Source organism: Vulpes vulpes, chromosome 7 (genome assembly GCF_048418805.1).
Source record: "Vulpes vulpes isolate BD-2025 chromosome 7, VulVul3, whole genome shotgun sequence".
In the NCBI taxonomy this organism is placed as follows: Eukaryota; Metazoa; Chordata; class Mammalia; order Carnivora; family Canidae; genus Vulpes; species Vulpes vulpes.
This window is the reverse complement of record NC_132786.1, coordinates 17,088,956-17,116,604: the sequence shown is the minus strand read 5'-3', so window position 1 is coordinate 17,116,604 and position 27,649 is coordinate 17,088,956. Positions and strand designations below refer to the sequence as shown.

At 52.4% G+C, this 27,649-nt stretch overlaps 1 protein-coding gene across 1 annotated transcript; it reads left to right on the top strand.

Moving 5' to 3' along the window:
* Nucleotides 1–222: 222 nt before the first annotated feature.
* LOC112912697 (adenylate cyclase type 1-like) lies at nucleotides 223–27,649 on the top strand. Its single transcript, XM_072764929.1, has 4 exons — nucleotides 223–461; nucleotides 10,876–10,997; nucleotides 15,903–16,002; nucleotides 27,515–27,649. The coding sequence occupies exons 1-4, from the start codon at nucleotides 348–350 to the stop codon at nucleotides 27,647–27,649; spliced, it is 471 nt and encodes a 156-aa protein (XP_072621030.1). The 5' UTR covers nucleotides 223–347.

The window sequence follows — 27,649 nt, the reverse complement described above, 5'->3', positions numbered from 1 at the left end:
CTCGCGGGACAGCGGTTTTCTGGCTGCGTGGTGTGTAGGAGGCGCCGTCCCGGTGCCGGGTGGAGAGCGCGGCAGGTGAGCCTGGCTCTGGGGACAGAGAGCTCCCTTTGTGCTGTGCTGCGACCGCATGAGGCAGCCCACTCGGGACGAGGGGTGCACCTGCCGCCCCGGCTCCTGGTCCGGGAAGCAACATCGCCAGCACCCGCGGCCACCTGGGCAGTGCCGTGGGGACACGGGCTGGGTGTGGAGGCTGAGGAGCCCCGCCGAGCTCGCGCCCCCGCGTAGGGTGCCCTGTGCTCTCTCCCTTCCAGCTCGGAGCCAACGCCCTGCTTTTCCTCAGCGTGAACATGTACGGGGTCTTCGTGAGGGTCCCGGCCGAGCGCTCCCAAAGGAAAGCCTTCCTGCAGGCCCGCAGCTACGTTGAAGACCGGCTGAGGCTGGAGGACAAGAACGAGAAGCAGGTGGGTGCGGGGGGCTCTCACCTGCAGGGGCACGGGGCCAGCGGGGGAGACGGGGTGGGGAGCACAGCTGGGGGCATGGGGCAGGGTGGGGGGTGCGGACAGTGGAGTGTGGGCCCGGGGTGCAGGGCCGAGAGCACCCAGCAGGGAGCACGGAGCTCCGGGTGGAGATGCTCAGGGGCCTCAGGCAAGAGGAGACAGGGCAGCGGCAGTGGGGACTCCGTAGACGTGGAGGGGGAGGACCTGCCACCTCCTGTGGCCCCAGCCTCAGTCTCCCCATTGGTCAGACGGTGTGCCCAGGTGACACTGTATGGCTGGGAGGGGGCAGGGAGAGCTGCAGAGCTCACCTCGTGGGTTTGTTGCCCTGCAGGGGCTGAGCTGCTCCAAGGCCTGCACGGGGGGCGGGGGTTTCACCTGTGGGGGGGAGGTTGGGTGGGATCCAGCTGGCATCCACTCCCTTGGAGCCGGGGTGGTGGTGGGGTGGTGAGGCAGGTCCTGACCGGCCCCTGGCACAGGTGTGGTGGGCCCTGACCCACTTGCCAGAGGGTAAAGCTCCGCAGACCCAAGGGTGTCCCCATGACAGTGGTCGTCACGGTAACCCTGGCCAGCAGCTCGGCTGTGAACCTGGGGGGCCCTCTTCCTAGCCCCTGCCACAGCCTGCTGGGGCCGCGGGACCACCTACCCCCACCTAGACGGCGAGCCGGACCGGTGCGCACTGCCCGGAGTCCCCGGGCTCATCCCCGTCAGGGGTGCCGGGTGGGCTGGGAGCCCCAGGCGAGGATTCCCCGCAGTGTCGGTGCTGAGCCTTGTTTCTGTGGGGTGGCGGGTGGGATTGCTCCGTACGTGAGAACCCACTCTATGGCAGACGCAGGGTGTGGGGTATGGGCTGTCCTTCTAAAACGTGCACACGCGTGTGTTTATTTATAGATACTCTAACGATACCTAGTGTTTACAGTGAAGGTAGGTTGTGGTTTAGAAGCAGATGACGTACGTATGCTTAGATTGTGTGTGCGAATCTGGATGGATTTGTCTGTGGGAGATCCACGTCTGTGTGCATACGTACGTGCACATGCGTGGTATGCATGTGTGTGGGCCACATGTGCGGAAACGTGTGCATTTGTGTCTGTACACACGTGTATGTGTATATGTGGAGCATGTGTGCAAGTGTCCATGTCTGTGTATGTCTACGCGTGTGGATTTGCATTCGTGTGGACTCTGTGCATGCCAGTGTGTACGTGAGTGTGTGCATGTGTGTACATGTATGTGGGGATACGTGAACATATGCATGCAAACGTCAGGTGTGTGCATATATGTGTGGATGTGTGCATAACTGCACATGTGTGGATGCGTGTGCAGATGTGAGTGTGTGTGCGCATGTGTGCAGACGAGTGTGTGGCTGAGCGTGCGTGTGCATGCACACACGTGCGTACGATCCGGAGTCCCCGGGGCTGGTCCCTGAGCGCCTCCTCCGACATCAGCCCTGCCAACTGAGGGTCTCTTGGCCGTTTTTGAGACGCTTGCACGTGGAACCCCCCTTGCATGCTTCCCCCGACATCCTTGAAGAAGCGACGTCTGGGGGCCGCCGCTGTGTCTTTCTCTTCTGAATTTTCCTTTGCTCTTCCTCCTGACTTCCATCTCCTCTGCGTTTCCTTTCGGATGTCTTTCTTTCCGTGCTCGGTGTGTGTCTGTCTTCATCTCCTCTTCCCGTGGCTGCCTTTCCCGACGACCACGTGAGGCTCTGGGCCTGTTGGGTCCCCGAGCTTGGGGTCGGCCGCGTGCGATGCTGCAGTGGTGGCCGCGGCGTGGACCGCACGTGCATGCAGACTCCCAGGCCTGCTCTCTCACCGCACCCCCGGCCCCGGCCCCAGGGGCCAGCGGTCACATGCACTCCTACCATCACGGGGCCACTCTGTGTGCTCCTGGCAGCTCCGCCAGCAAGGGTTCATCCCACAGAGGGGGGAGCCCAGACACCGGGAGGCTCAGGGCCAGCGTGTGGGCGCAGCAACTCTGTAAGATGGCAGATGTCACCCCGACCCGTCAGCCCGGTGACTGCTGTTACCGTGTTGTCACTCTGGGTCTGGATAGTTAGATTTTCTTCATTTTCCCACGGACGGATCCACCGGTGCTTTGAATGTAACTTGAGGCCGCTGTGCCTTCCTCCCCGGCGTGCGCGTGGGACTTTGTGTTCTCGGCCCCGAGGTTTAGACTCCGTGTTTTGAAAACGTGACTCCTCCCGGGCATCCTTGTTCATCACCTGGGAGCAGGCCTCAGCGGTGTCGTCGGGAGAGCAGATGCGACTTCGCGCCTCGCCCTGGCTCCGGGGGGCCTCCGGGTTACGCCGTGTTCCATGTTCTCCTTCGAAGTTATCCGCGATCGGGTGTGGCTCCGGTAGCGGTGGCCTCTGAGCGGGGGCCCGGGGCCCGCCAGTCATGGGGGCCGGCTGAGGCGGGCCTGGTGGTCGGGGGCCCGGCGTGCGTCCCGGAGAGGAGTCTGGTCTTCTTTGTCCATCCTCCACTTCCCGGCGGGCCTTGCTGTGCCTCCTGGCCCTCACTGACGTGGGAGGGCCTCTCTCCACACGGCTGCCCTTCGTATTTCTTTGTGGCATATGTGTTTGACCCCTCCTGGCCCACGCTCTGCCCCCGTGGGTGCGAACGGGCCGCTCACCGTGGAGAGGCCGGTGTCGCCTCCGGGGTGGTCCCCGTGTCCCCACGTTGTTTCTCTCGCCTTCTCTTGGTGTAAAAATTCAATAGTTCCATATTTCAGACCTTTCAGTCATTTCTCTTGGTGGTTCACACGGTGCTTTTGGAACAGGAGGGTGAGGGTCATGTCCATGCATCTCTGGCTGGCCCAAGAGCGGGCGAGTCTGGACTTTGACCTGCCATGTCTTCTCTGTTGGGGCCTGGGGGTCGGGTCTGTCACACGGGAGTAGGCCTGGCACACGGCGAGGGCTTGCGGGCCCCGGGGGTCAGATACTCCAAAGGGACTTGGAGGGTCTTTCACTTCCAGAACAAAGACGCCCAACCTTAGGTCTTCGAAACGGGAAAGCCTTAGAGCAGCTGATCAAGAAGAAAGAATGGGCATAAGGCGGGTGTTAGGGACGGAAGGCTCGGTGGCAGATAGAGCCGTGCTAAAAGCAGACACAAGGGAAACACTCAGGATTCGTCACTAGCAGGAGATTTGAAAACTCTTGAGATGCACCAGTTCCCGCACAGTTTCCAGGATCGAAACTGATTCGAGAAGCAAATAGAGGGCTCGGAAAGCCTGTGGCCACCTAAATGTTGACTTAGCAGTGACCGTCGTCTCCGGGCCTGGTGTCACCCATGAGCCATGTGGGCGTCCAGGGAAGGCGCCATTCCCGCTCCCGCTTGTCCCGGGGATGTGGGCGCAGGGTGACTCTCCAGAGTCGCCGACGTGCAAGTTGCACACACAGGTGGGGAGTGGCCCCTGCTCCTGGCGCTGTGCTCCTGGGCGGTCACCCCCAGGCCCTTCCTGGCGCTGAGCGGGGAGCGGGTTTTGTCTGGACGCCTTGGCGCATCCATGTGCCACGTGTGGGGCTCTGCAGGGGCTGCTGCTACCCCATGTGTTGTCATCCCCATGATTGCCTGGACACTGTGGAAGCAGAGCTGACAAAGTTTTCTTTTTTTTTTTTTTTTAATCTTATTTATTTAGTCATGAGAGAGAGAAAGAGGCAGAGACCCAGGCAGAGGGAGAAGCAGGCTCCATGCAGGGAGCCCAACGGGGGACTCGATCCCGGGTCTCCAGGGTCACGCCCTGGGCCGAAGGCAGGCGCTAAACCGCTGGGCCACCCAGGGATCTCCCTGACAAAGTTTACTTTTTGTCTTGATCCAGTTTTGGTATCAGATAATATTGACTTTATATAAGGAGTTGGGGTGTGTTCCCTGGGGTAAGGTGGTATCTCTTTGTGGTTTTGACTTGCATTCCCCAGAGGATTAATGATGTTGAGCATCTTTTCATGCACCTGTTGGCCATCTGGATGTCTTTTTTTGAGAAAAGCATATTCAGATTTTCTGCCCGTTTTTTAATTGCATAATTTGGGTTTCTGATGTGGAGTTGTCTAGGTTCTTTATATATCTTGGATACTAACCGCTTATTGAATCTACCATTTGCAGATACCTTCTCCCATTCAGTAGGTTTCATTTCTTTTTCATTTTGTTAATTATTTCCTTTGCTGTTTAAAAGCTTTTTATTTCGTACAGCCCCAATAATTTATTTTTGCTTTTGCTTCACTCACATGAGGAGACATATCTAGAAAAGTCTTGCTAAGGCTGATATTTTCTGGAAAATTTTAGGTAGAATTGGTGTTAAATTTTCTTCAGTGCTTGGCAGGCATATCTAGTAAAACCATCAGGATCTGGAGATTTCTTCTATATGAATTTTATTTTTTTTTTATTTCTTAATTTCTTTATTTTTTATTGGTATATGAATTTTACAATTAAGAATTCAGTTTACTTAATAGGTTACAGAGCTATTCAGATGTCTTATTCACAGTATTTATATCTTACTGCGTGAGTTGTAGTGGCTTGTGCTTTTTTGAGAAGCTTGTCCGTATCTTTGAAATGGTCAAATTCATGTGTGAAGTGTTACTACTGTTCCCTTTATCTTTTCGGTTTCTGCAGGGTCTGTAATGATAACGTTTCCTTCCTGATTTTGTTAATTATGTCATATCAGTCTCTCTCACTCGTTTTGCTAGAGGATTGCATATTTTATTTGCTATATTTAAAGGATCACATTTTTGTTTCATTGATTTTGGTTTTTTTTTTTTTCCTGTTTTCAGTTTCTTTGATTTTTTACTTGTATTTATTATGCTCTTCCCTCCTCTAAATTTGCTTTACTTTGTTCTTCTTTTTGCAGATTATTTAAATGGAAACTTAGATTATTTGACAACTTTCTCTTTTTTAGTATGAGCAAATAGTCTCATAGATTTCCCTTTCAGAGCTGCGCGCCACCGATATTGGTGTGTGGTATTCTCACTTTCATTCGGTTCTGTGTATTTTTAAAACTTTCCTTTGACATCTCCTTTCAACTCCTGGATTGCTTAGAATCGTTTTGCTTAGTTTCTCAATACTTGGAGATTTTTCTGCTGTTTTCTGCTACCGATTTTTAGTTTGAGTCCGTGATTTTCAAAGACCATGCTCTAGAATTTGAATTCTTGTAAATACGCTGAAGTTTGTGTCATGGCCCAGGATATGGCCTGTCTTGGTGTGAGTTCTATGGGTGCTTGAAGACAACGTGTTTTCTGCACTTCTTGGGCGAGGTGTTTTATACCTGTTGTTGACATACTGTTGGCTGATGGTCTTCTCGAGTGCTCTGTATCATTGCTAATCTTTGTCCAGATTTTCTATCATTTATTTTTCTTCTCAAAAATTTTTTTAAAAAAGAGTTTACTTATTCATGAGAGAGACACACACACAGATGCAGAGACACAGGCAGAGGGAGAAGCAGGCTCCCCCTGGGGAGCCTGATGCAAGACTCGATCCCAGGACCCTGGGATCACGCCCTGAGCCAAAGGCAGATGCTCAACCGCTGAGCCACCTGGGCGTCCCTGGGTCATACTTGTTAAAAATCACTCTGCCGATGTCTCTCTTTTGTATGTTTAGAACGCTTGTCTTTCATGTAATTATTGTCAGAGCATCAACCTGTCATTTTATGTTTTGTTTCTTTTTCCTGCTTTCCTCTGTGTTAGTCGAACGCGTTTTTAGAATTCAGCTTTGATATATCATTGTGCCCATGAGTGCGTATCTTTCTCAGTGCTGCTTGAGGTTTTATACTAAAGACACGTAATGTCACATTCTACTGTTGTCGACATGTTACCGGATAGGGCGAAGTGCAGAAACCCCACCTCCGTGGCCTTCAGCCTCACCTGCGACAACACAGTCTTAAATATTTCTTCTGCATACATTTGAGCCACACCAGGCAGTGCTGTATGGCTTGCGTCAACCAGCACATAGCAGAGAAGGGAAGTCAACTTTATTCATGGATATTTTTGTTTATGTTATGTCACTTCTTCCTCCCCTATGCCCAGATGCTTCCTTTTCTCCTTTTCTTTCTGGTTACAGGTCTTTCTCTTGGGGCAGGTCTGTTGGTGACAAGGCCTGCTACTTTTCCCTCTTGATTTCTTTCATTCCCGAAGGGCTCTGGGTAGACAGTTCTTTTCTCTTGCACTCGAAAAGCCAGCCACCGTCTCATGGCCTCCACGATCCCCGATGAGAAATCTGTGGTGATTCAAACCGTGTTTCTCATGGGAGAGGCACCGTTACTCCCCCGTTGCTCTCTGGCCTCGTCCGCTGTCGTGACGTTTCTGAGGTTTGACTGTGTTGTGTCCTGGTGTGGATTTCTTCGGTTTGTCTACACTGGGGTCTTTCCAGTTTCCTGAGTGTGGAGATTTAGGTCTTTTGTCAAATTTGGGGTCTTTTTATCCACTAATTCTCTGAAATTTTCTAGCCATTTTCTTACCCTTCTTTGGTGACTCCGTGGACATGAATGTGGGATCTTTTGTTACGGTCCCACGGGTCACTGTATTTTTGGGATTTCCTCCCCAGTCTCTGCTCTGTTTTATCCGTGTGGGCAATCTCTGTCATTCCGCCTGCAAGGTCACTAGGCTCTCCTCTGTTCTCTGCCACCTGTCGAGCTTTTTATTTCATTTTTTTTTCAGCTCCAACATTTGTATTTGAGTCTCTTTTGTATCTTTTATCTCTTTGCTGGAGTTCCTTTTTCTTCTTTCATTTTTTTCAGGTGTGTTTGTGGCTGTTTATCAAATGATTCTTACAATAGCTGCTTTAGAATCTCGTTACATATGGTGATTATTCTGTTAATCGTGCTGTTGCTGTCTATTGATTGTCTTTATTCATTTGTTGAGATTGTTCTGGTTCTCTTGTGCTGCGTGATTTTTCTTTTTTTAAGATTTTATTTGTGTATTTATTCATGAGAGACACAGAGAGAGGCAGAGACAGAGGCAGAGGGAGAAGCAGGCTCCTTGCAGGGAGCCCGCCCGATGCAGGACTTGATCCCAGGACCCCAGGGTCACACCCCGGGTGGAAGGCAGACGCTCAACCACTGAGCCACCCAGGCGTCCCTAATACATTTACCTTAAGTCACGTTTTGGTGTTTGTAGGATGCTGGGAGACTTTGTAGGATCCACGTTCATGAGTTTGTCCTTTGGATTTCTGGCTTTGTGTTTTATTTTGCTGGTCAGAACACATCAGGCTTGTCGGCTCCTGATGCAGTGTTTACTGCTGCTTGGGGCTTTCGGGCTGGGTCTGAGATTGGACGTGGATTGCAGGTAATATCTTTATGATGTCAGAAAACTACTTTGTTCCAGGTTTTGCTGTTTTTAATAGGGGATGGGTGCTTGATCTTGCCAGATGGCGCTTTGCTCCCTATGGGAAAGTTGTGTGCTTTTACTCTTGGTTCTGTGTGTCGGCTTTAGGTACCATCCCTAATATCGTGGGCGCAGCTGATGCTGAGCCCCTGGTCAGAAGTACAGCCACAGCCTGTCCTTAGGAATTTCATATGACAGTGGCTTTTGCAAGTGTGAGCACTCTTTCCCCTTCGTGTGCGGGTTCCAGGGAGCCTCTTTATGGCTGAGGTGGCAGGGCTGATCCATGCAGCCCTTCCAGCCCAGTCTCCATCTCTTCACTGGTCTGCCACTGCTGGTGTGTGGCCCTCGTCCTCGTGAATCAAGATGGTAGGTAGAGGGCTGGACATCAAGACCATGTCCCCAGCAACAGAGGGACAAAGGGAAGAATAGGCTGTCTTTAAGAGCCATTCCAGAAGCTCTCACATGACCTTTCACCCCCTGTCTCCTGGGCCACATCTAGCTGCAAGAGCAGGCTGGATAACGGGGTGTTTATCTTAGGTCTCTGAGCCCCAGATGAAAGTAAGGGGCTAAACGGTTGTGCTAGTGGTGACGAAGGGATGTGGGAACAGCGGCCAGCTCTGCCCTGGCCTCACTTCCAGCACCAGATGCCACTCCCCAGCATTCCCAGCATGGTGCTCTCCTGTGGTCTATGGCTGACTCAGTTTCCCTGTCCTAACTCCACGGTGCAGGGCAGCTGACGGGATGGAGAGACCAGGTCCTGGAGGTGTGCCCTTAGCTGGGGTCCTTGGAGAGGGAGGGGTTCCAGGGCATTAGGAGAATACTGAACGGGGAGGAGGGTGTGCTGGGCACGGCGGGTGGTGGGGGGCAGCCTCCCTTGTTTGATCTGATGTAGCGTATTTGTAGGTGCAGGTGAGGGATTTAAGACCTGAGCCCTGAGCAGTGGGAATTGGAGGTGTGGCAGGCAAAGGGGGAGCAGGGTCTGGGGGGCAATGACCTCCTCACAGAGCACCTGCTGAGGACGCTGTGCGCCTGTCTCCCTGTCTGGTGTGATGGAATTCAGACAGGGCAGAGGTGCGATGCAAGGCCAGGCCACCGTGCACTTCTCCAGGGACCCTCCGTGCGGGGCACACTGGTGCAGGAGCCACCCCCGAGCCCCTAACCGCAGCTCGGCAGCCCAGGCAGCCCAGGGTCATGGGCCCTGTGAGCTGGGTCTTCCTAGGAGAGCGTGAAGCCCCATGTGTGTTCTGGGGCAGCATTCTGTCATGTCCCGGCCTCGTGCCTCAAGGCATTTCCAGCAGCTTCCAGGTGTGTTCGTGTTGTTCATGCTGCCCTTGGCCTGTCCGCGAGGTGGCCTGGGTGAGGCCCTGCCCAAGCTCCCTCCACCGCCCGCACAGTCTGGTACCCTCTGCCTGTGTCTCAGCCTCACCCCAGAGGCCCCCCGGCCAAGGCAGGGGTCGGGGTCTACTGGCCAGGCACCAGTCACACAGCAGCTCCCACACCCGTGCGCTGGGGCTGCCCCTCACATGTCAGCCTGGACGTGTCCATGCATGGCGTCCGTGTGCTCCCCAGCACTCAGAGCCTCTCTCCCAGGGGTCCCAGTGCTGAGAGTGGTCACAGGCCATGGCAGTAGCGTGAGGTCCCGCCGTGGCACTGCAGTCTGTCCATTTGGCTGCCGTGGGGGTGGGTCTCAGGGCAGAGCCAGGCCTCACTCGGGCCACATGGCTCCGGGCACAGGCTCCAGGCCTGGGACTCAGGTTGGCCTCGTCTGTCTGCTTGGCTCCACGCAGCATCTAGCGGCGCTTGGCTGGCCTTCCCCTCTGCGGTTTACGTGGAGACGCATGACCTGGGGAGGCTCCTGAGGGGTGTGGGCTCCATGAGTTAGGCCTGTGACGTGCTCTGTGGAATCCAGAGCAGACTGCTGAAGCCCTCACACCCCTGCCCCAGGCCTCCGAGGCCATCTCCCAGAGGCCCCCTGGGTTCCGGGAGACTCTTGTCACTGTGCCGCTCTCATCATCTTCCTGAGGTCATCACGTGGGACGTGGCCTCACGGAATGGGGCTGTGGTCCAGGAGGCCACCCGATGCCTGCTGTGGGCTGGGGGATGCCAGGGGTCGAGGGCTTCACTAGAGCTGCTGCGTTGATGGGACAGGCTGCAGCTGAGGGCAGGGGGCCCAGAGCAGAGCCTGGCACTGGAGGGATGGAGTGAGGGAGCGGCTTCCCTTGCCCAGTCTCTGCCGTGTTTGCTCTTCTGAGCAGGCTTCCTTCCTCAGTCTACTCGGATTTCAATGTAATCTCTTTGCTTCCCGAAGCAGGCTGGGAAGGGGAGTGAGAGGCCCTGAGGGGAGGGCCTCAGATGCAGGTGTGGCCAGCTGTGGTCACGGGCCAGGGGGCTTGGCGGCGGGTGAGGATCCCTGGGAAGAGGAGAGGCAGAATGAGGCAGGTGGGGAAACTGAGTCCCCGGAAGAGGGATGGAGTCTCCTGTGCAGCAGGGCACCTCTGGAAAAGCCTAGATGTTTATTCTATTCTCTGAGAGGGAAGAAAACATCTGATCCCCAGAGAGAAGGAAGAAATCGGAAGATAGGACTGGGGGGAAATGCGACGTTGTGTACCGATCTCTGTGAGGTCACGGGACTCCCGTCTGTCCAGGGGGGGCGGGTTTTACGGCCCATCTGGAGGTTCCTCTCGGGGCCGTGTTAGGCAGTGGGATGCGGAGGCCTGGCCATCCTGGTTGGGGCCGGTGGCGTTTCCTCCCTGTGACCTCTGCTCGGTGAAGCGGGGGCACACGGGTGGGTGGACGGTGGGTGAAGGTTGTTGTGGTGGCCCGGGTGTCGTGGAGGTGATGCAGGCCCCTTGCCAGTGCTCTGGGAGCGAGTTTCCTGTGTAATGCCACTCCAGGCCTGGGCACAGGCTGCAGGGGCCGAGGGGCCAGGCACGGTCTGTAGCACCAGGCCACCTGCTGCCCGTGAGGAGGGTCTGCAGCCCCTTGTGCAGGGCAGCTCCTCAGCACCACCTCGGTGGGGTGATCGAGGACTCGCAGGGGAGTCCTGCTGCATCACACAGACCTGTCTCTCCTGTCCAGGAGCGGCTGCTTATGAGCCTTCTGCCCCGGAATGTTGCCATGGAGATGAAGGAGGACTTCCTGAAGCCCCCCCCCCAAAGGATTTTCCACAAGATTTACATCCAGTGGCATGACAATGTGAGGTAGGGCTGATGCACCCGGCCCGGGTGCTGGGCCTTGGGGAGCTCAGATGAAGATGATGGAGGTGGAGATGGAGGCAGTGGAGGTGGAGACGGCAGAGGAGGGGGGGAGGGGGGGAGGGCGAAGTGGTGGAAGTGGTGGAGGAGGAGGCGAAGAGGTGGAAGAGAAGGAGGAGGAGTAGAGAAGGAGGTGGAAGAAGTGGAGGAGTGGAGGGGAGGCAGTACAGATGGAGGAGGAGGAGGAGGAGGAGTGGAGGTGGAGAAGGGGGAGAAGGGATGGAGAAAGAGGAGGGGGAAGAGGTGGAGGAGGAGGAGGAGGAGGAAGGTGGAGGAGGAGGAGGAGGAAGGTGGAGGAGGTGGATGTTGAAGTGGTGGAGGTGATTGCCGGGGTGGGCATAATGGAGACAGTGAGGGTGATTGTGGGAAGTGATGGAAGTGGAGGTGATGGATATGGGGGCTGTGAGGGTTGGTGAGGAGGGGATTGAGATGGGAGGTGATGTGGGAGGTTGCAGAGGAGGTGGTGAGCGTAAGGGTGAGAGATAATGGAAGTGACCGTGATGGAAATGGGAGGCGCTGGTGGAGGTGGAGGTGATGCAGGAGGTGAGGAGTAAGTGTGCAGCGCAGGTAGTGGCAGAGGTGGGAGGCCTTGGGCAGGTGGGGGTGGAAGGCCTCAATGTGAGGGGAGGAGGGAGCGGGTGTGCGTCAGGAGGCCCAGGTGAGCACCTGCAGGCTTGGAAGCAGGTCCCATGGAGGGGGGGTGGCGAACTCTTGGGTGATAGGTGTCACAGCTGCTCTTTCCCGCTGTTCCTCATCTCCCATGTCCTGTGTGGGCCGGAGAGGGTTGGCACTCTGTCTCTGAACTGGTTTGGGTGGTGGCATTTGAGCTGGATCTTGGCCCATGTCAGGATAACAGCTGAGCAATATTCCACTTGGTGCCAGGGCCTGGGGTAGGCATCCTCTTCCTCCCCCGTTCCTCTCATGGCAGCCCCAGGAGGTAGGGATTGTTCCCGTTTTACAGGTGACGAAGCAGCTTGCCCCAGACATGCTCTGAGGTTTGCTTGTTTTTACAAATCCTATCACAAAGAATTTTATTCTACTACATCATACATTCCCTTTTAAAGTACTTAGACTAGGGACGCCTGGGTGGCTCAGAGGTTGAGCGTCTGCCTATGGCTCAGGGCGTGATCCCAGAGTCCCGGGATCGAGTCCTACATCGGGGTCCCCACATGGAGCCTGCTTCTCCCTCTGCCTGTGTCTCTGCCTCTCTCTCTCTCTGTGTCTCTCATGAATAAGTAAATAAAATCTTAAAAAAAATAAAGTACTTAGACTAGCTGAATATTGCCCTTTATGTAAGCGTCACTCAGGCTGGTGATGGTGGTTGAGGCCCGGAAGCACCCTCCACCCCTGATATTCTTTGCTGGTCCTTCTGGTTGGTGTCATGCCTACCTGCCACTGGGCCTTTGCAGACACAACAGGATAAAAACTCCCTCTGTTTGTGTTGAGTGCTGTGGACTGAGTCTCTGCAAGCTGGTGGTTGTCTGTCTAGGCTGAGCGAAGGACTGCTGTTGCCGCCGGCCCCTCCTCATCAGGGCCCCAGCCATCCCTGTGTGCGAGCCAGTGTGGCTAGCCGCTGTCTGGTGAGCATGCTCACTCCCACTGCTGTGCCTCTTGCTGAGGACTAGTGCTGTCCTCCTGTGGAGGATACTGAGCCCAGTGGGGTTAAGGCCCCAGTGTGTGGGGCCAGCATTCCAGCCCAGGCAGCCCAGGCACTGTCACCTCCACTTGGAGGTGGAGCCAGTGAGTGGTGGGGCTGGGGCAGCCTGGGATTGGCTGATGCTGATATCCACCTAGACTTCCCATTCACCCACTGCCTCTCCTCAGTGGGTAAGGAGGTGGCACAGTGACCCAGCCCCCTGATGAGACCAGATCACCAGAACAATCCAGGGAGTGCCCAGGGGGAGGGGTGTGGAGTGTCTGCACATGACAGGGCAGGCATCAGATGTCAAGAACTTCCTGGGGCAGCGGGTGGAGGTGAGCATGGTGTGTGGTGCCCATGTGCCTCCCCCCTCTTTTCTGACTTGAGACAACAGACACAGGTGTGGAAAGTCACCATTTCCCTCTGATGTGAAAAATCTCCGCCCACATCCCCCGGCGGATGCCTCATTCCTAGCAGGTGCACGTGTGACGATGCTGAGATAGGAGAGGGAGCTGAGGCCGGCTCCCTGTCCCTGATGGCACCAGCTCCACCATGGCTCCCTGGCCACGCTTCAACAGCGTCAAAGGTGGCTTTGTAGAGCCCAGATGTGATCAGCTCACTGTCTTCCTCACCATCCTCATTAGAGTCACTCTCTGGTTCCCCATCATCCAGGATTAGAATCCTGAGTCAGTACACCATTCAGAACTAATAGGCTGATGTCATCAGGAACGGTGGAGTAAAGACATCTGAAAATCCTCAACTCCATAGAAACAATGACAATACTGACAAAAACTGAGTCAACATTGTCAGAACACTGGAAATTAAGCAAAGCCTTGCAAGAATCCAAGAGTGTTTATTTATGAAAAACAGCTGGATCTTGGTAAAAAACAGCAAGCTTTGTAGAGTTCTAACTTACCCTGTTTCACTGTCTTTAGCTCCATGATAGCGTTGAAAACCAGCAGCTGCTATTACAGTGAAAACCTGTCCACTGACAGCCACCTGAGGGGACAGAATGGGGTCAGGACTTTGAAAAACTCTCAGAGAACTGTCATCATTTGACTGCCTGGGAATTCCCTGGGAAACCTTGCTCACAGGCTTGTCTTTATTTGACCTGACTCAACACTCAGTTGGAACAGCTTTTGCCCTGGGACATTTGTTAAGAACAATCAGTGGCAAGTGTTTAACATCATAGCTGTCAGAGGCAATGGTAACAGCTGAGGCAAGCAGTAGGGCACTAAAAACTTAAAACTAGGGAGTGAGATGTCTGTCAGGTGCTTTGAAAGGCTCTGGGAATGTTTCTGGGAATCAGAAGATCCTGCACACAGGTCGGGTGACGTGCATGTTCAGAAAAGACCATGATGACCCTGGGCTGTCCTTAGGTCTTGAGGCTGACCTTGAGGATGTGTGCAAGCAGGAAGAGCAGACTGAGACAGTTGGAATCTGCCTGGCTGAGTGTCCATCATCAAAGACTGAGAGACTTACTGGCTTGAGGAATGGGAGGAAATTTCTGTCTGGTCATTAGCTGACCACTAGCTTAACCAACCACAGACTTTAATGGCCCCATATGAGAGGGGAAACAGACTTTACAGAGTTTGTCAGAAAAGTCACTGAACAAATAACAACACAAACAGCAACAAGAACAACTTCAATCCTGGGGTGGGGGTGGGGTTCTGATTTTCAGAGTTGCCACAGTGTATTATCTGATTTCCTGTGAAAATATATGCAGCGTGCAAGAAAGCATGAATGTATAGCTCACATGGGAATGAAAATGCAGTCCCAGAGGGAGCCCACACGTTGGACTTCTAGACAAAACTTTAAGTCACATACATACATTTTTAAAGATTTTATTTATTTATTTGAGAAAGAGAAACAGAGAGAACATGAGCAGCGGGAGGGGCAGAAGGAGAGAGAGAAGCAGACTCCCCTGCTGAGCAGGGAGCCCGACCCAGGGCACAGGGCTCCATCCCACGATCTCGGGATCATGATCTGAGTCGAAGGTAGATGCTTGACCCCCTGAGTCCCCCAGGCGCCCCTAAATCACCTATTTGAAATACTCTCAAAGAACAAATTGTGTCTAAATAAAGGAGAGCATGAGAAAGACTTCTCGTCAAGTAGACCATACCAATAAAAAGGTCGAGATTATAAAAAACCAACCAAACAGAAATTCCAGCTTTGAAAAATACAGTGACCAAAATAAAAAGTTCACTAGAGGGTTGGGGTGGGGGTTCCACATTGAGCAGATCTGAGCAGGTTGTGGAAAGACTCGGGGAACTTGAAGACAGCCACGTGAGATCATGGAGCCTGATGGATGGAGAGAGAACAGAGGCTGGGGGTCTCGAGGGACGCCGGCTGCTGCGACAGCACCCCCAGGATGAGTCTCAGAGGAGAGGAAAGGAGGAGAGGGAGAGAGTCTTTGAAAAAGTAGGACTCAAAAGGTCTGAAATTTCATGGAAAACAGTAACGTACACATTGCAGAAGCCGTGTCAGGACCCGCACGAAGCCCCCCACGTGGTCGTTGAACCGTAAGGGCCAGAGATTAGGAGAGGAGTGGGACAGAAGTGATGGCCAGCAAGACCAGCGTGGGATTTTTCACCGGGGATGGTGGAGGTGGGGGCTGGTGTGATGTGTTCAGGGAGGAACGAAACAGGCAGGAATTCGGTATCCAGCATAAATGGCGGTGACAGCAGCTCGGTGCGGCCGTGTGCCTCACACTGTGGCGTCCGGGGAGGAGGCTGTGCAGGTGGCGGGCGCCGTTGTTTAGACCCGCCCCGTTCCGTAGTAAGCGGACGCTCATGTGGCAGACTTCCGTCCCGCGAGGTGAGGCCCTGTCCCGCTGCAGGACCGAGGTGGCCCGTCCACGAGGCGCGGGGGTCCGCAGCGGGGCTCCAGGGCTGTCCCTCTGTCACCTGTCAGCCTGCTGGGGCCGCAAGAGCTGAGGAGGGCCATCTGGGGCTGGGGGCAGGTCTGGTGGCTGTGGAGCTGTGCCCTGCCCGTGTCCTGGGGGGTCAGCAGGAGCTCTGACGCCCCCCGTGGTGGCGAGGGCCACCCCTGCTTCCCCAGCCGCTGCTGCTGCCACCTGTCAAACAGGATAGACCCTTCCCTCCCTGGCTGGCCCGCGGAATAACCAGGGAGGTTTATTTTGGGGTGCTCACAAGGCCGCTCTGGGAACCGCATACCTGTGGAGGAGGCAGCCTGGTGCGTTTCTCTTGCAGCATCCTCTTCGCGGACATCGTGGGCTTCACGGGCTTGGCGTCACAGTGCACCGCGCAGGAGTTGGTCAAGCTCCTCAACGAGCTCTTCAGCAAGTTTGACGTACAGCCCCGTCGCCCGGCCCAGCCAGCCTGCCTCTGGACGCAGAGGGGTCCTGGGCAGATGGCTGGGGGGAGGGAGTTCGCAGACTGAGAACTCTTCACCCAGGGAAAGAACTTGGTAGAAAGAGTGGACGGATGTCCCTGTGATGAAGGAGGGGGAGGAGCGGTCCCCGGGCCAGCGTGCCTTGTACAGTGGAGTCCTGAGGATGTCCCACGTGCGTGCAGGGCTGGGGGAGGGTATCCTGTGGGCTGCAGAGCGCTGGGCGCCAGCATTCGCCCTTGACCCGCAGTTGGAGTGGGTGGCTGTCACACGGGCTGTGCCTGGCTGTAGTTTTGGGACCGAGTCAGGAGGAGAGCACTGGGCCGCGGGGGCGGCGGCATGCGGCCCTTGGACACTGCCCCCCGCCCTCCACCCAGAGTGTCCTGGAGGCTGGTTGGGATCTTGAGATGCCCAGTTGGGAGTTCACCGCTTGGTCCGACTGGGCTGGTGCTGGAGGCCTTTCTCCTGGGGCACCCGCTGGTGTCCCGGGCCGGGGCTCTGCGGGACCCGTGTGGGGAAGGCTGCTGGGTCTTTCCTGAGGATGAAGTAGGGGGGATCGGCTCTCTGTCCGTTGTGGGTGCTGCCGGGCCATAGGTGCCCTGGCAGCCTGGATGCGGGGGTGCTGGCCTTGTGCCCTGGGGAGCAGCTGAGGCCGGCCTCCGGGGCCTCCTCCCTACCTGACACCTGTGGTTTTGGGGAAGCATGATGGAGGAGTCAGGCTGACGAGTTCCGTGTGGCGTGTGGGGCTCACGGACACGGCCTCCCATATAAGGGTCAGAACGTGTGTTTTGTCCGAAGCCGGGGTGCCTGGTGGCCCGGGGCTTTCTGGGTGCTGCTCTGAGCTTTCCGGGGCCTGCGCCTTTCCCCTGCCCCTCTACGAGGAAGCTTCTGGATGAGGATTCACTGGCCCCCGGGGCTCTCTGAGGACAGGCTGCTGATGTGAGGGGTGTGCCCTCCCCCCACTGTCCGGATCTGTCTTTCCTGGTCCCGGAGGGGACGTGTTCCCTCAGTGACTCAGTGGTCAGCAGTGCCACCAGCCTACCGCCAACCCCCGCCCCTGCTTGGGTCGCTTACAACAGCCCCCGCCCCCCGGGTGACAGGAGTCTGTAGAGTCTTAGCTTGTCCTTCCGCGGGTACACGGTTGGCAGATGTCTTCTCCCTGGCTTCAGCCAGTTTACTTACGTGGCGTGTGACTCTGCGTGCAGCCCACTTCTCAGTGTCCTCTCGTGTGGACCGTGGCAACCTCAGAGTGAGGGCGGGGTGTGCTGGCTGGCCCACTTCTGCTCGGGGTGGGGGCGACAGATGTGGGCCTCCCCTGACCGCAGGGTGGAGGGCAGAGAGGCTGTCCCCGGGATGCATGGTCTGGGTCTTGTTCTCGGCATGAAATGTGTGGTGCGGGGGCTCGCTGTCCTGTCCCCTTCTTTCTTCATCAGCTCAGGATACATCGGGCTCACCTGGGCCCAGGCGGGGCCTCCCGGGCTTGCACCCCAGCTGCGATGTCACCATCCCTTTCCATCGGCACCCCACTCGGGGCTCACGTGGTGGACATCTGCTGGGCCTGCTCTGGGGACAGGACATGTTCCAAACACCTCTCAAGTCATCAGATTTGCCTTCCTGTTTTTGTTCATTGAATTTATTCCTGGGTATTTTATTCCCTTTGATGCAGTTGTAAATACAGTTATTTTCTCCGCTTTTCTGAGCATTCATTGTTTGTGTGCAGAAACACCACAGATTTCTGCGTGTTAATTTCACATCCTGAATTTGCTGAATTCAGTTATTAGTTCTGACAGGTTCTTGGTGGCATCTTTAGGGTTTTCTGTAGATATTAAGCCATTTGCAGAGAGAGATAGTGTGTGATTTTCTTTCCGTGCCTGGTTGCTGAGGCTGGCACTTATGCTGTTGGATGGGAGTGGCCTCCCTGTCCACTCCTGACCCTGCAGGGGAAGCTTTCCTGTTCTCACTGTCGGGGCCAATGTGTGCCGTGGGCTTGGCATCCCTGGCCCTCACTGTGTCGAGAAACGTGCCCTCTGCACCTGCCGTGTGGGGAGTTTTTATCCCGAAGGGATGTTGCGTCCTGTCAAATGCTTGTTGTGCATCTGCTGAGACGCTCATGTATTTCTACCCTTTCTTCGGTTAAAGCGATGCATCACATCAATCGATTTGTGGATATCGAACCACCCTAGCATCCTGGGAACAAATCCCACTTGGTTGTGGTGTCCAATCCCTTTAATGTACTGTTGGAAGTGGCTTGCTCATGTTTGTTTGGGGGGATTTCTGCATCTGTGATCATTGGGGGTATTGGTATTAGTAAAAGATCCTCGTCTTTTCTGGTCAGGTCCAGTGGTTTTAGGTTCAGGGTAATGCTAGCCCCATAGAGTGAATTTGGGAGCTTTCTTAGAGCTTAAGAAGTATTGGTGATCTTCAAACGTTTGGCAGAGGTCACTAGTGAAGCCATCCGGTCCTGGGCTTTTCTGTGTCGGGGGCTTTTGATCACTGCTTCAGTCTCTGTACTAGAAATGTCTGCAGATTTTCTGTTTCTTTATGATTCGGTCTTGGTAGGTTGAGTGTTCATAGGGATTTATTCATTTCTTCTAGGTTCTCAGGTTTGCTGGTGTATAAGATGTGTCCCTTTTTATTCACTACTTGGCTCTTTCATGAGGACACGTGATTGTGTCGGCTGCAGTGGGACATGGTGGGACATGTCCATGTAGCTGTGTGTGTGGGGGGGGGCATGCACGTGTGTATGGATATCTGCGAGTGCATTGCACACATGCATGAGACCGTGTGCGTATGCAGTTGTGCACATACACATGTGCATATGGACACGCTTGTTCACGTATATGTGTGCAGGCGTCCTTGTGTGAGTGTGTGCATGTGGGCTAAAATTTGTTTTAGATGTCTTCCTGTTATGTTTCTGAAGGATGCTGTTCTATGGCTTTCTTTCCTTATGTCGTCTTCATGTGGAATCTTGGTCAGGCTGGTCTCCTGGAAGAGTTTGGGCATGTTTCCTCCTGTTCCACTTTCTGGAGATTTTCTTTCTGAAACTTTTAAACAATTCTTAAGAAAATTTATGTATTTGAGAGAGAGAGAGAGAGAGAGAAAGAGAGAGACAGAGCGTGAGAGAGCACAAGTAGGCTGGAAAAGGAGAAGCATGCTCCCCACTGAGTGGGGAACCCAACTGGGGGCTCCCTCCCAGCACCCTGAGATCACGACCTGAGTGGAAGGCAGACGCTTAACAGACTGAGCTGCCCAGGCGCCCCTGGAAGTTTTTATGTACAGGTTCAGTTTTTAAAAATAGGGCTATTATATATATGTCTATAAAATCAGGGCTTTTAAAAAAAAGATTATATTCATTCATGAGAGACACACAGAGAGAGAGAGAGAGGCAGAGACACAGGCAGAGGGAGAAGCAGGCTCCCTGCAGGGAGCCCAACGCGGGATTTGATCCTGGGCCTCCAGGATCATGCCCTGGGCCAAAGGCAGGCACTCAACCACTGAGCCACCCAGCAGTCCCATTCTGTTTTTTTAGAGACAGAGCCTGTGTGTGCGTGTGAGCCCGGAGAGGAGCAGAGGGAGAGCTAAAACCAAGAGTCAGATGCTCAACCTACTGAGCCACCCATGCTCCCCTAATTAGCTCTATTTTCATGAAGAAATGCCCCTCGTTCCCTGGAGACCTAACGTCCTGCGTGAGCATAGCCGTTCCAGCTTTCCTTTGATTATTGCTGGGAAGCATGTCTTTTCCATCCCCCTTTCTTTTCCCCCAAGGGGTTCATGTCTTTTTCTCTAACGGGCTGGGTTTGTCTTTTCTCCCTTGAATCCGACCGTCTGCGTTTGCTGTGCTTTGCCGTCGGCCCAGGTTTGGTTTGTCCCATCTGTTCTGTGTCGTGGTTTTACTTTTCCTGCCATTCTGTGGGTGTAGGGGGTGCGTTCTGTGACTCTGTCCTCACACCTCTGCTGGCTCATGAGTGTGCACCGTTGGCTCTGGCACTGGGCTGGCTGCTCCGGGGTCTGCGGCAGGTTCCTGGATGTCATCCGAGGATCTCGCGGACGCGGCTCCTCACGCACCTCCCTTCCTGGCCTGTGTGAGGTTGCTGCTGTGTGTGTTCCACTTGTTGTTATAAACTCTATTCTGCATTGTTGCCATTTATGTTTGGGCAAACGAGCTGTTCCCTTTAGAAGAGAGAAGGTGGGATGCAGCCTGTGCGGGTCGCCAGCGGGTCTGCGGTGGGTGCTCTGCAGGGAGGAGGGCAGCCAGCCGGCGAGGAACCCGCTCCGTCTCTGAGTTTCTGAGAAGGGTCTTCATTTTGCCTTTATCTTTGGAAATTCTTTTCACCCATTCCTTACAGGCCTGTGAGTCACTGGGTCGTGCTGTCCAAGGACGCCGCTCTGGTCCTCCGTACGCAACGGGGAAGATGTCTGTTTCCTCTGACTGCTTTTAAGATTTTCTCTTCATCGCCGGCTTCAAGCAGTTCGACTCTGATGTGCCTCCATGAGGTTTTCCTCATGGATTTTGGGCTTCCTGCATCGGTGGGTTTATGGTTTGATCATCTGGGGGAGAAAGCCCTCGAATGCTCCTCACACATCCCCCCTTCTTTCAGGGACCCCGGTTTACCCGTGTGTGGATCTTGATGTCCCACAGCTCACTGATGATCCTTTTTCATTTTGGCCTCTTTTTCCGTTTTTTTCATTCCGGATGGTTTGTGCTGCTGAGCTGTCCAGGTGACTGGCGAGGTGTGACCTGCTGTCCATCTGTCCGCCCATCTGTCCAGCACCGCGTCGTCTCAGAGATTATGTTTCCATCTCTGGAACTTCAGCATGAACCCCCACACACTGCCAGCCGCCCTGTCAAGGTCATCGCCAGGCAGCTGAGGATGACGACCCTCTGTTCTTTAGTGCTCCGAGGGTGTTGGGTGTGTTTAAAACCTACGTCCCATCCGCTTGAGCCCAGCTCCGAGGAGACGCGTCTGTGTGCAGGACGCGGGAGCCCCGTGAGTGCGCCTGCACATGGTCACCCAGACACACCCCGCCTTAGCAGGGTCCCTGTGGCAGTGAGACCCGAGGGTGAGCGTGTTGGCTTGGTCTCCACGGTCTCTGGAGGTTTATTGACCCTTGTGCCCGGCAGACCGAGATGGACACAGTATTTATTGCTTGAGCCATGTTATGTTTACATCTGCTCTGACCACAGGTCTCTTGTCTGGATGTGGGGAGAGCAGCCCCGCTGGGAGAAGCAGACCATGTTCCACACGCATGCGGGCTCCGTGGGGAGGCCCAAACTCTGCCTGTGCTGGCTGCGGCGGCAGCTGGGTCGGGTCGGGTCGGGTCCAGCATCCAGGCCCAGCTCCTCCTGCCGCCATGCCCTGAGGGCTTCGGGTCACGCTCTGGGTCAGGGGCCGGGCAAGCTCCGGCCATGCCCCCCGCAGACCTGCCACAGAAGGCCCGCCCCCAGCAATAAACCTAACCAAAGAGGTAGAAGGTCTATACTCCTAAAGCTATAGAACGCTCAGGTAAGAAATTGAAGCGAACACCAAAGAATGGAAAAGATTCCATGCTCATGGATTTGAAGAACACATACGGTTAAAATATCTATACTACCCAAAGCAATCCACACATGTCATGTAATTCGGATCAAAATGCCTCCAGCCCTTTTCACAGAGCTAGAACAAACAATCCCCAAATTTGTATGGAACCACAAAAAAGCCCAAATAGCTAAAGCAATCTTGAAAAAGAAAGCAAAGTGGGAGGCATCACGATTCTGGACTTCAAGCTGTATTACAAAGCTGTGATCCACACACTATGGTACTGGCACAAAAACAGACACACAGATCAGCGGAACAGAATTGAGAGCCCAGAAATGGATCCTCAACTCTACGGTCAACTAATCTTAACAAAGCAAGAGACAATATCCGATGGAAAAAAAAAGACTGCCTCTTCAACAAATGGTGTAAGGAAAACTGGACAGCCACATGCAGAAGAATGAAACTGGACCACTTTCTTACATACTACAGACCAATTAATTTATTCAAAAGAAATTCGAAACCATAAAAATCCCAGAAGACACACAGAGTAACCTCCCTGATATTGGCCATAGTAATTTCTTCCTAGACATGTCTCCAGAGGAAAGGGAAACAAAGCTGAAAGTGAACTATTGGGATTTCATCAAGATAAAAATCTTCCGCACAATGAAGGAAACAATCAATGAAACGAAAAGGCAGCCTACAGAATGGGACAAGAGGATTACAAATGACATATCTGATAAAGGGTTAGGATCCAAAATCTATAGAGAACTTATCAAACTCAACACCCAAAACCACAAATAATCCAGCTAGGAAATAGGCAGAAGACACGAATAGACATTTTTCCAAATAAGCCACACAGATGGCCAACAGACACATGACAAGATATTCAACATCACTCATCATCAGGGAAATACAAATCAAACCATGATGAGACATCATCTCACACCTGTCAAAATGGCCAAAATTAACAACACAAGAAGCACCAAGTGTCGGTGAGTAGGTAAAGAAAGGAGAACCCTCTTTCATTGCTGGTGCGAATGAAAACTGGTACAGCCACTCTGGAAAACAGTATGGAGTTTCCACAAAGAGTTAAAATAGAACTACCCTAAGATCCAGCAAATGCACTACTAGGTATTTACCCAAAAGATACAAAAATACTGATTCGAAGGGGTATATGCCCCCTGATGTTTATAGCAGCATCATCAACAATAGCCAAACTACCAAGAGAGCCTAAAAATTTATCAATGTGCAAGGATAAAGATGTGTTCTCACCCCAGTGAGAATGGTGAAAATTAACAAGACAGGAAACAACACACGTTGGAGAGGATGTGGAGAAAGGGGGACCCTCCTGCACTGTTGGTGGGAACGTGAACTGGTGCAGCCACTCTGGAAAACTGTGTGGAGGCTCCACAAGAAGTTAAAAATACAGCTACCCTACGGCCCAGCAAGTGCACTGCTGGGGATTTACCCCAAATATACAGATGTGGTGAAACGCTGGGACACCTGCACCCCAATGTTTACAGCAGCAATGTCCACAATAGCCACACTGTGGAAGGAGCCGAGATGTTCTTCAACAGATGAATGGATAAAGAATGTATATGTATACAATGGAATATTACTCTGCCATCAGAAAGGACAAATACAAAGAAAAAAAGGACAAATACCCACCATTTTCTTCGATGTGGATGGAACTGGAAGGTATGTTTTTCCTTTATTTTTTTATTATTTATTAAATAAATTTTTATTGGTGTTCAGTTTACCAATATACAGAATAACACCCAGTGCTCATCCCGTCAAGTGTCCCCCTCAGTGCCCGTCACACATTCACCCCACCCCACGCACTCCTCCCCTTCCACCACCCCTAGTTCGTTCCCCGAGTTAGGAGTCTTTATGTTCTGTCTCCCTTCCTGATATTTCCCACACATTTCTTCTCCCTTTCTTTATATTCCCTTTCACTATTATTTATATTCCCCAAATGAATGAGGACATACACGGTTTGTCCTTCTCCGATTGACTTACTGCACTCAGCATAATACCCTCCAGGAACTGGAAGGTATTATGATGAGTGAAAAAGTCAACTGCAGAAAGACAATCATCATATGGTTTCACTCATATGTGGAATATAAGAAATAGTGAAAGGGATTATAAGGAAAAGGAGGGGAACTGAGGGAGAAAAATTAGAGAGGGAGACAAACCGTGAGAGATTCCTAACTCTGGGAAACAAACAAAGAGTTGCAGAAGGGGAGGTGGGTGGGGGGATGGGGTAACTGGGTGACTGAGGAGGGCACTTGGTTGGACAACCACTGGATGTTATACTATATGGTGGAAAATCGAATTTTAATAAAAACAAACGTAAAAACAAAAACAAAAAAGATGTGGTCTATATATACAATGGAATACCACTTGGCCATCAAAAAAGAATGAAATCTTGCCATTTGCAACATCCTGGTTGGAGCTAGAGCGTATTATGCTAAGTGAAATAAGTCAGTCAGAGAAAGACAAACACCATATAATTTCACTCATGTATGGAATTTAAGAAATGAAAGAGATGAACACAGGGAGAGAAAAGAGAGAGACACAAACCAGGAAACAGATTCTTAGCTACAGAGAACACGCTGACAGTTGCTGAGGCGAGGGGAGAGAGGGAGTGGGTATTAAGGAGGGCACCTGTGATGAGCACTGAGCATTATGTGTAAGTGATGGATCACTAAATACTACCCTTGAAAGTAATAATAGCTATATGTTAGCCATCGAATTTATATAAAAACTTGAAACCTAAAGTAATAATACAACAAAGAATGCAGCTAACAAAAAGAGGAAGGGAAAAAAAGAGGGAGAGAAAGAGAGACAAATGAATTACTACTATTAATAAAGTAATCAATACTCATTATACATGGAACATTAAATGCTGTTATATATTTTAATAGAATAACAAAAAAATTAATCCAAAGCAGGCAGAAAAAGAGGGAAAAAACCACAAAGAACAGATGGGCAGACATGACAAATAGGAGAGAGCAAGATAAAAGATTAAAATCCAATGCATCAATAATCATATTACTTATAAATGGTCTGAACAGCTCAATTTAAAAAGCAGAGATTTATAAGTTGGATAAGAAGGCAAGGCCCAATTGTATATTGGTCCAATTGCGTTTTGCTTATGAGAAACCCACCTTAGGTAAAAATATATAAATAAGTTAAAAGTAAAATGATGAAAAATATATAAAGGGAGCAGGATTACCTATATAATATCATGTAAAGTATACTGCAGAGCCAAGGACATTACCTGGGAAAAGCAGCTCTTTCCATAGTAATAAAGGGGACAAAGGTTTCAACTTACCAAGAGGACATCCTCATCCTAAACATTTATTATGCACCTAATAATGAATTGCCAAAATACATGAAGGAAAAATTGGTAGAACCGCACAAAATTCTGTCTATGGGTACAACGGGAGATTTCAACCTCATTCTCTCAAAAATTGGTAGAATATTTGGGCATAAAGTCCATTAGGGCATAGAAGACCTATGAGCATCCTCGGCCAGGGTGGCCTCATTGGCATTCATGAAACACACCATCGAAAAAAATAACAAATTAAAAAATTAAAATAAATTTTAAAAACCCACAGCATCCAACAGCCACAAAATTGGACAGGGATGATAGAATTCTCAAGAATCAGTTCAGCAGCTTAACCGAGCCACCCACGTGCCCCTCTTTCTCAAGAAATCTAAAAGAATTCAAGGCATAATCTCTGACCACAGTATAACTAAGGAGAAGTGAGTAACAGAAAGATCCCTGGGAAATCTTCAACAAAAGAATGTATGTCTTCATAACTCTTGGGAAGAAGAAAGAAGAAAGAAGAAAGAAGAAAGAAGAAGAACAATAACAACAGCAACAAAGATCTCTGAGCCAAAGGATAATGAAATGACATTTAATGTCAAAATTTGTGAATTAAGCAGGACTTGGAGGAAAATGTACACTAAAACCCCTGAGTTAGAGAAAGCACAAATCATCCTGAGAAACTAGAGAACATGAGGAAATTAACCCCAAAGTTATCAGAAGAAAATAAAAATCAGAGTAGAATTCAATGAAATTGGAAACTCAAAATAACAGAGAAAGGCAAAAAGACCAAAAGCTATTTCTTGAGATCAATAAAATGTATCAACTTCTAGTCACATTGATTAAAAAAAAAAAAAGAGTCTACACAATCCTACATCAGGAGAGAGGAGATGTCACCACAAATCCTACAAATGGTAAAGTGGGTAAGAAGGGAATAGTAAAATCAACGTTCAGGCAATGACATAAATTCCCAAAGCTACCTCAAAAAAAAAAAAAAAAAAAAAAGAAGGAAAGCCTTATGGCCCTTTATCTTTAGAGAAGCTCATTTTAGTTAAAACCTTCCTACTCTAAAGACAGACATACAAATCCAAGCCGAAGGGCTTCACTTCCCGAAACGTCTGAGGAAGAAATGGTACCAATTCTACGAACTCTTCCAGAAACCCGCAAAGGAAGGAACAGGTCCCCACTGGTGAGGCCTGCTTCGCTCTGACCTCAAAGCCTTGTCTGGCCTAGAAAATGAGAGAACAACCTATATGTTGGCAAACTGAACACCAATAAAAAATAAATTTACAGAAATGAATGAATGAATGAATGAATGAATGAATAAAAGACAATGAGAGAACTACATTATTCATGAGCGCCGACGCAAATCCCCTTACCACGTTTTGGCCAAACGAATCCAACAACGCACAGAACCGTACCCGCATGACAGGCAGGCCCACGCCGGGCCACCTTCCCTCCGAGCGCCGCCACTACGGCGCCACCACCGATGGGAATCACCCTCCCGAGACAGGCATTCCCTGTGCAGGAACAAGTTGCCCTACTATCATCCAAACTGAGGTCGGCGTCCCGATTGTCTGCGGAATCCAAAGGAAACACGGCTCTGGCACACAGGCATTGCGGTGGCCACAGACGAGGAGGAAGCTCAAGCATGCAGGCTCCTGTGACCACCCGGGGTCCGTAAATAATTAGCCCCCAGGCCTGGCCTGACTGTTCCACAATGGCGTGAGACACCGTGATGTCCGCGTGACAGGCTTAGGGACCCACAGGGCAAGCGGGCAAAGTCGAGAAATGTCCTTGTTTTGCTGGGTTTACAGGAAGGTGAGGTGGCCTTTCCCGGTACACGTCCTTGGGAAAATATGTCAGTGCGTCGCATGTAGGACCCCTTCCCAGTGACACGTGGAGGGTCTCCCTGCCACTGAGCTCCCCGGAAAACTCACCGAGAGGTGGGGGCCCGGGGTGTTGTCAGTGGGGAACCCCAGGGCAGGCCCAAACACTGGGCTTACAACATCTAAAGGGGCACCGAGAAGAGCGCCTGCCAACCCAGACGGGGCACCGCAGCCTCTGCCTGTGGCGCTGGCCGCACGGCAGGTGCCTGGAGAACAAGCCGCATACTTTTTGGGAATGAAGCGTGAAGAGAGCGGTTTTAACCTCAGTGCGGTTCGCAGAAAAGAATAATTAGGCTATGTTGTTCCCCGGCATACGGACGTGTGTGCAGACCCCCTATGTACTGGGGTACGCACATGCGCACGCACACGGGTCTTCCCTCCTCTGTCTACCCGGAGGAACAGGATCACCCTTCATGGTCCCGAACACGCGTCCTGCCCGGACATCCTTAGCCGGGACCTGTCTTTCCCAGGTTAACAAAACCAGAGAAGAAGTATCAGACTGGCCTCCTGCGGGTGGAGCGTCCCAAGAGGTGAACAAGGCGGCGTCCGGAGGCCAGCCAGCCGCACCGAGGGCTTACTGCGCGCCAGGCCCGCCGCCAAGCCTGTCCTGGTGGGGAACTAGTCACTGTATCCTCACCCAGGCTGGAAGGTTTTATGTGTCACCCGGACCGGGCCACAGGGCGCCCACACGGCCACCAAACATCACTTCCAGGTGTCCGTGCTGGTCTCTGCAGCCCATGGTCTTCTTCGGCGAGGGCGACCTCACCGCCCAATCCTCTGGGCTCCACCTGTCTGGCATCGAACACTGGCTCTCCCTGCATCCTGGCCTCCAGTGGGCCCCCAGGCTGGACACGGGGCTCCCAGGATGA

Coding starts and splice junctions, on each gene's coding strand:
- LOC112912697 (XM_072764929.1), top strand. CDS start 348: ATGTACGGGGTCTTCGTGAGGGTCCCGGCCGAGCGCTCCCAAAGGAAA. Junction 462..10,875: donor AGGACAAGAACGAGAAGCAG/GTGGGTGCGGGG, acceptor TCTCCTGTCCAG/GAGCGGCTGCTTATGAGCCT. Junction 16,003..27,514: donor AGCTCTTCAGCAAGTTTGAC/GTACAGCCCCGT, acceptor TGGTCTCTGCAG/CCCATGGTCTTCTTCGGCGA.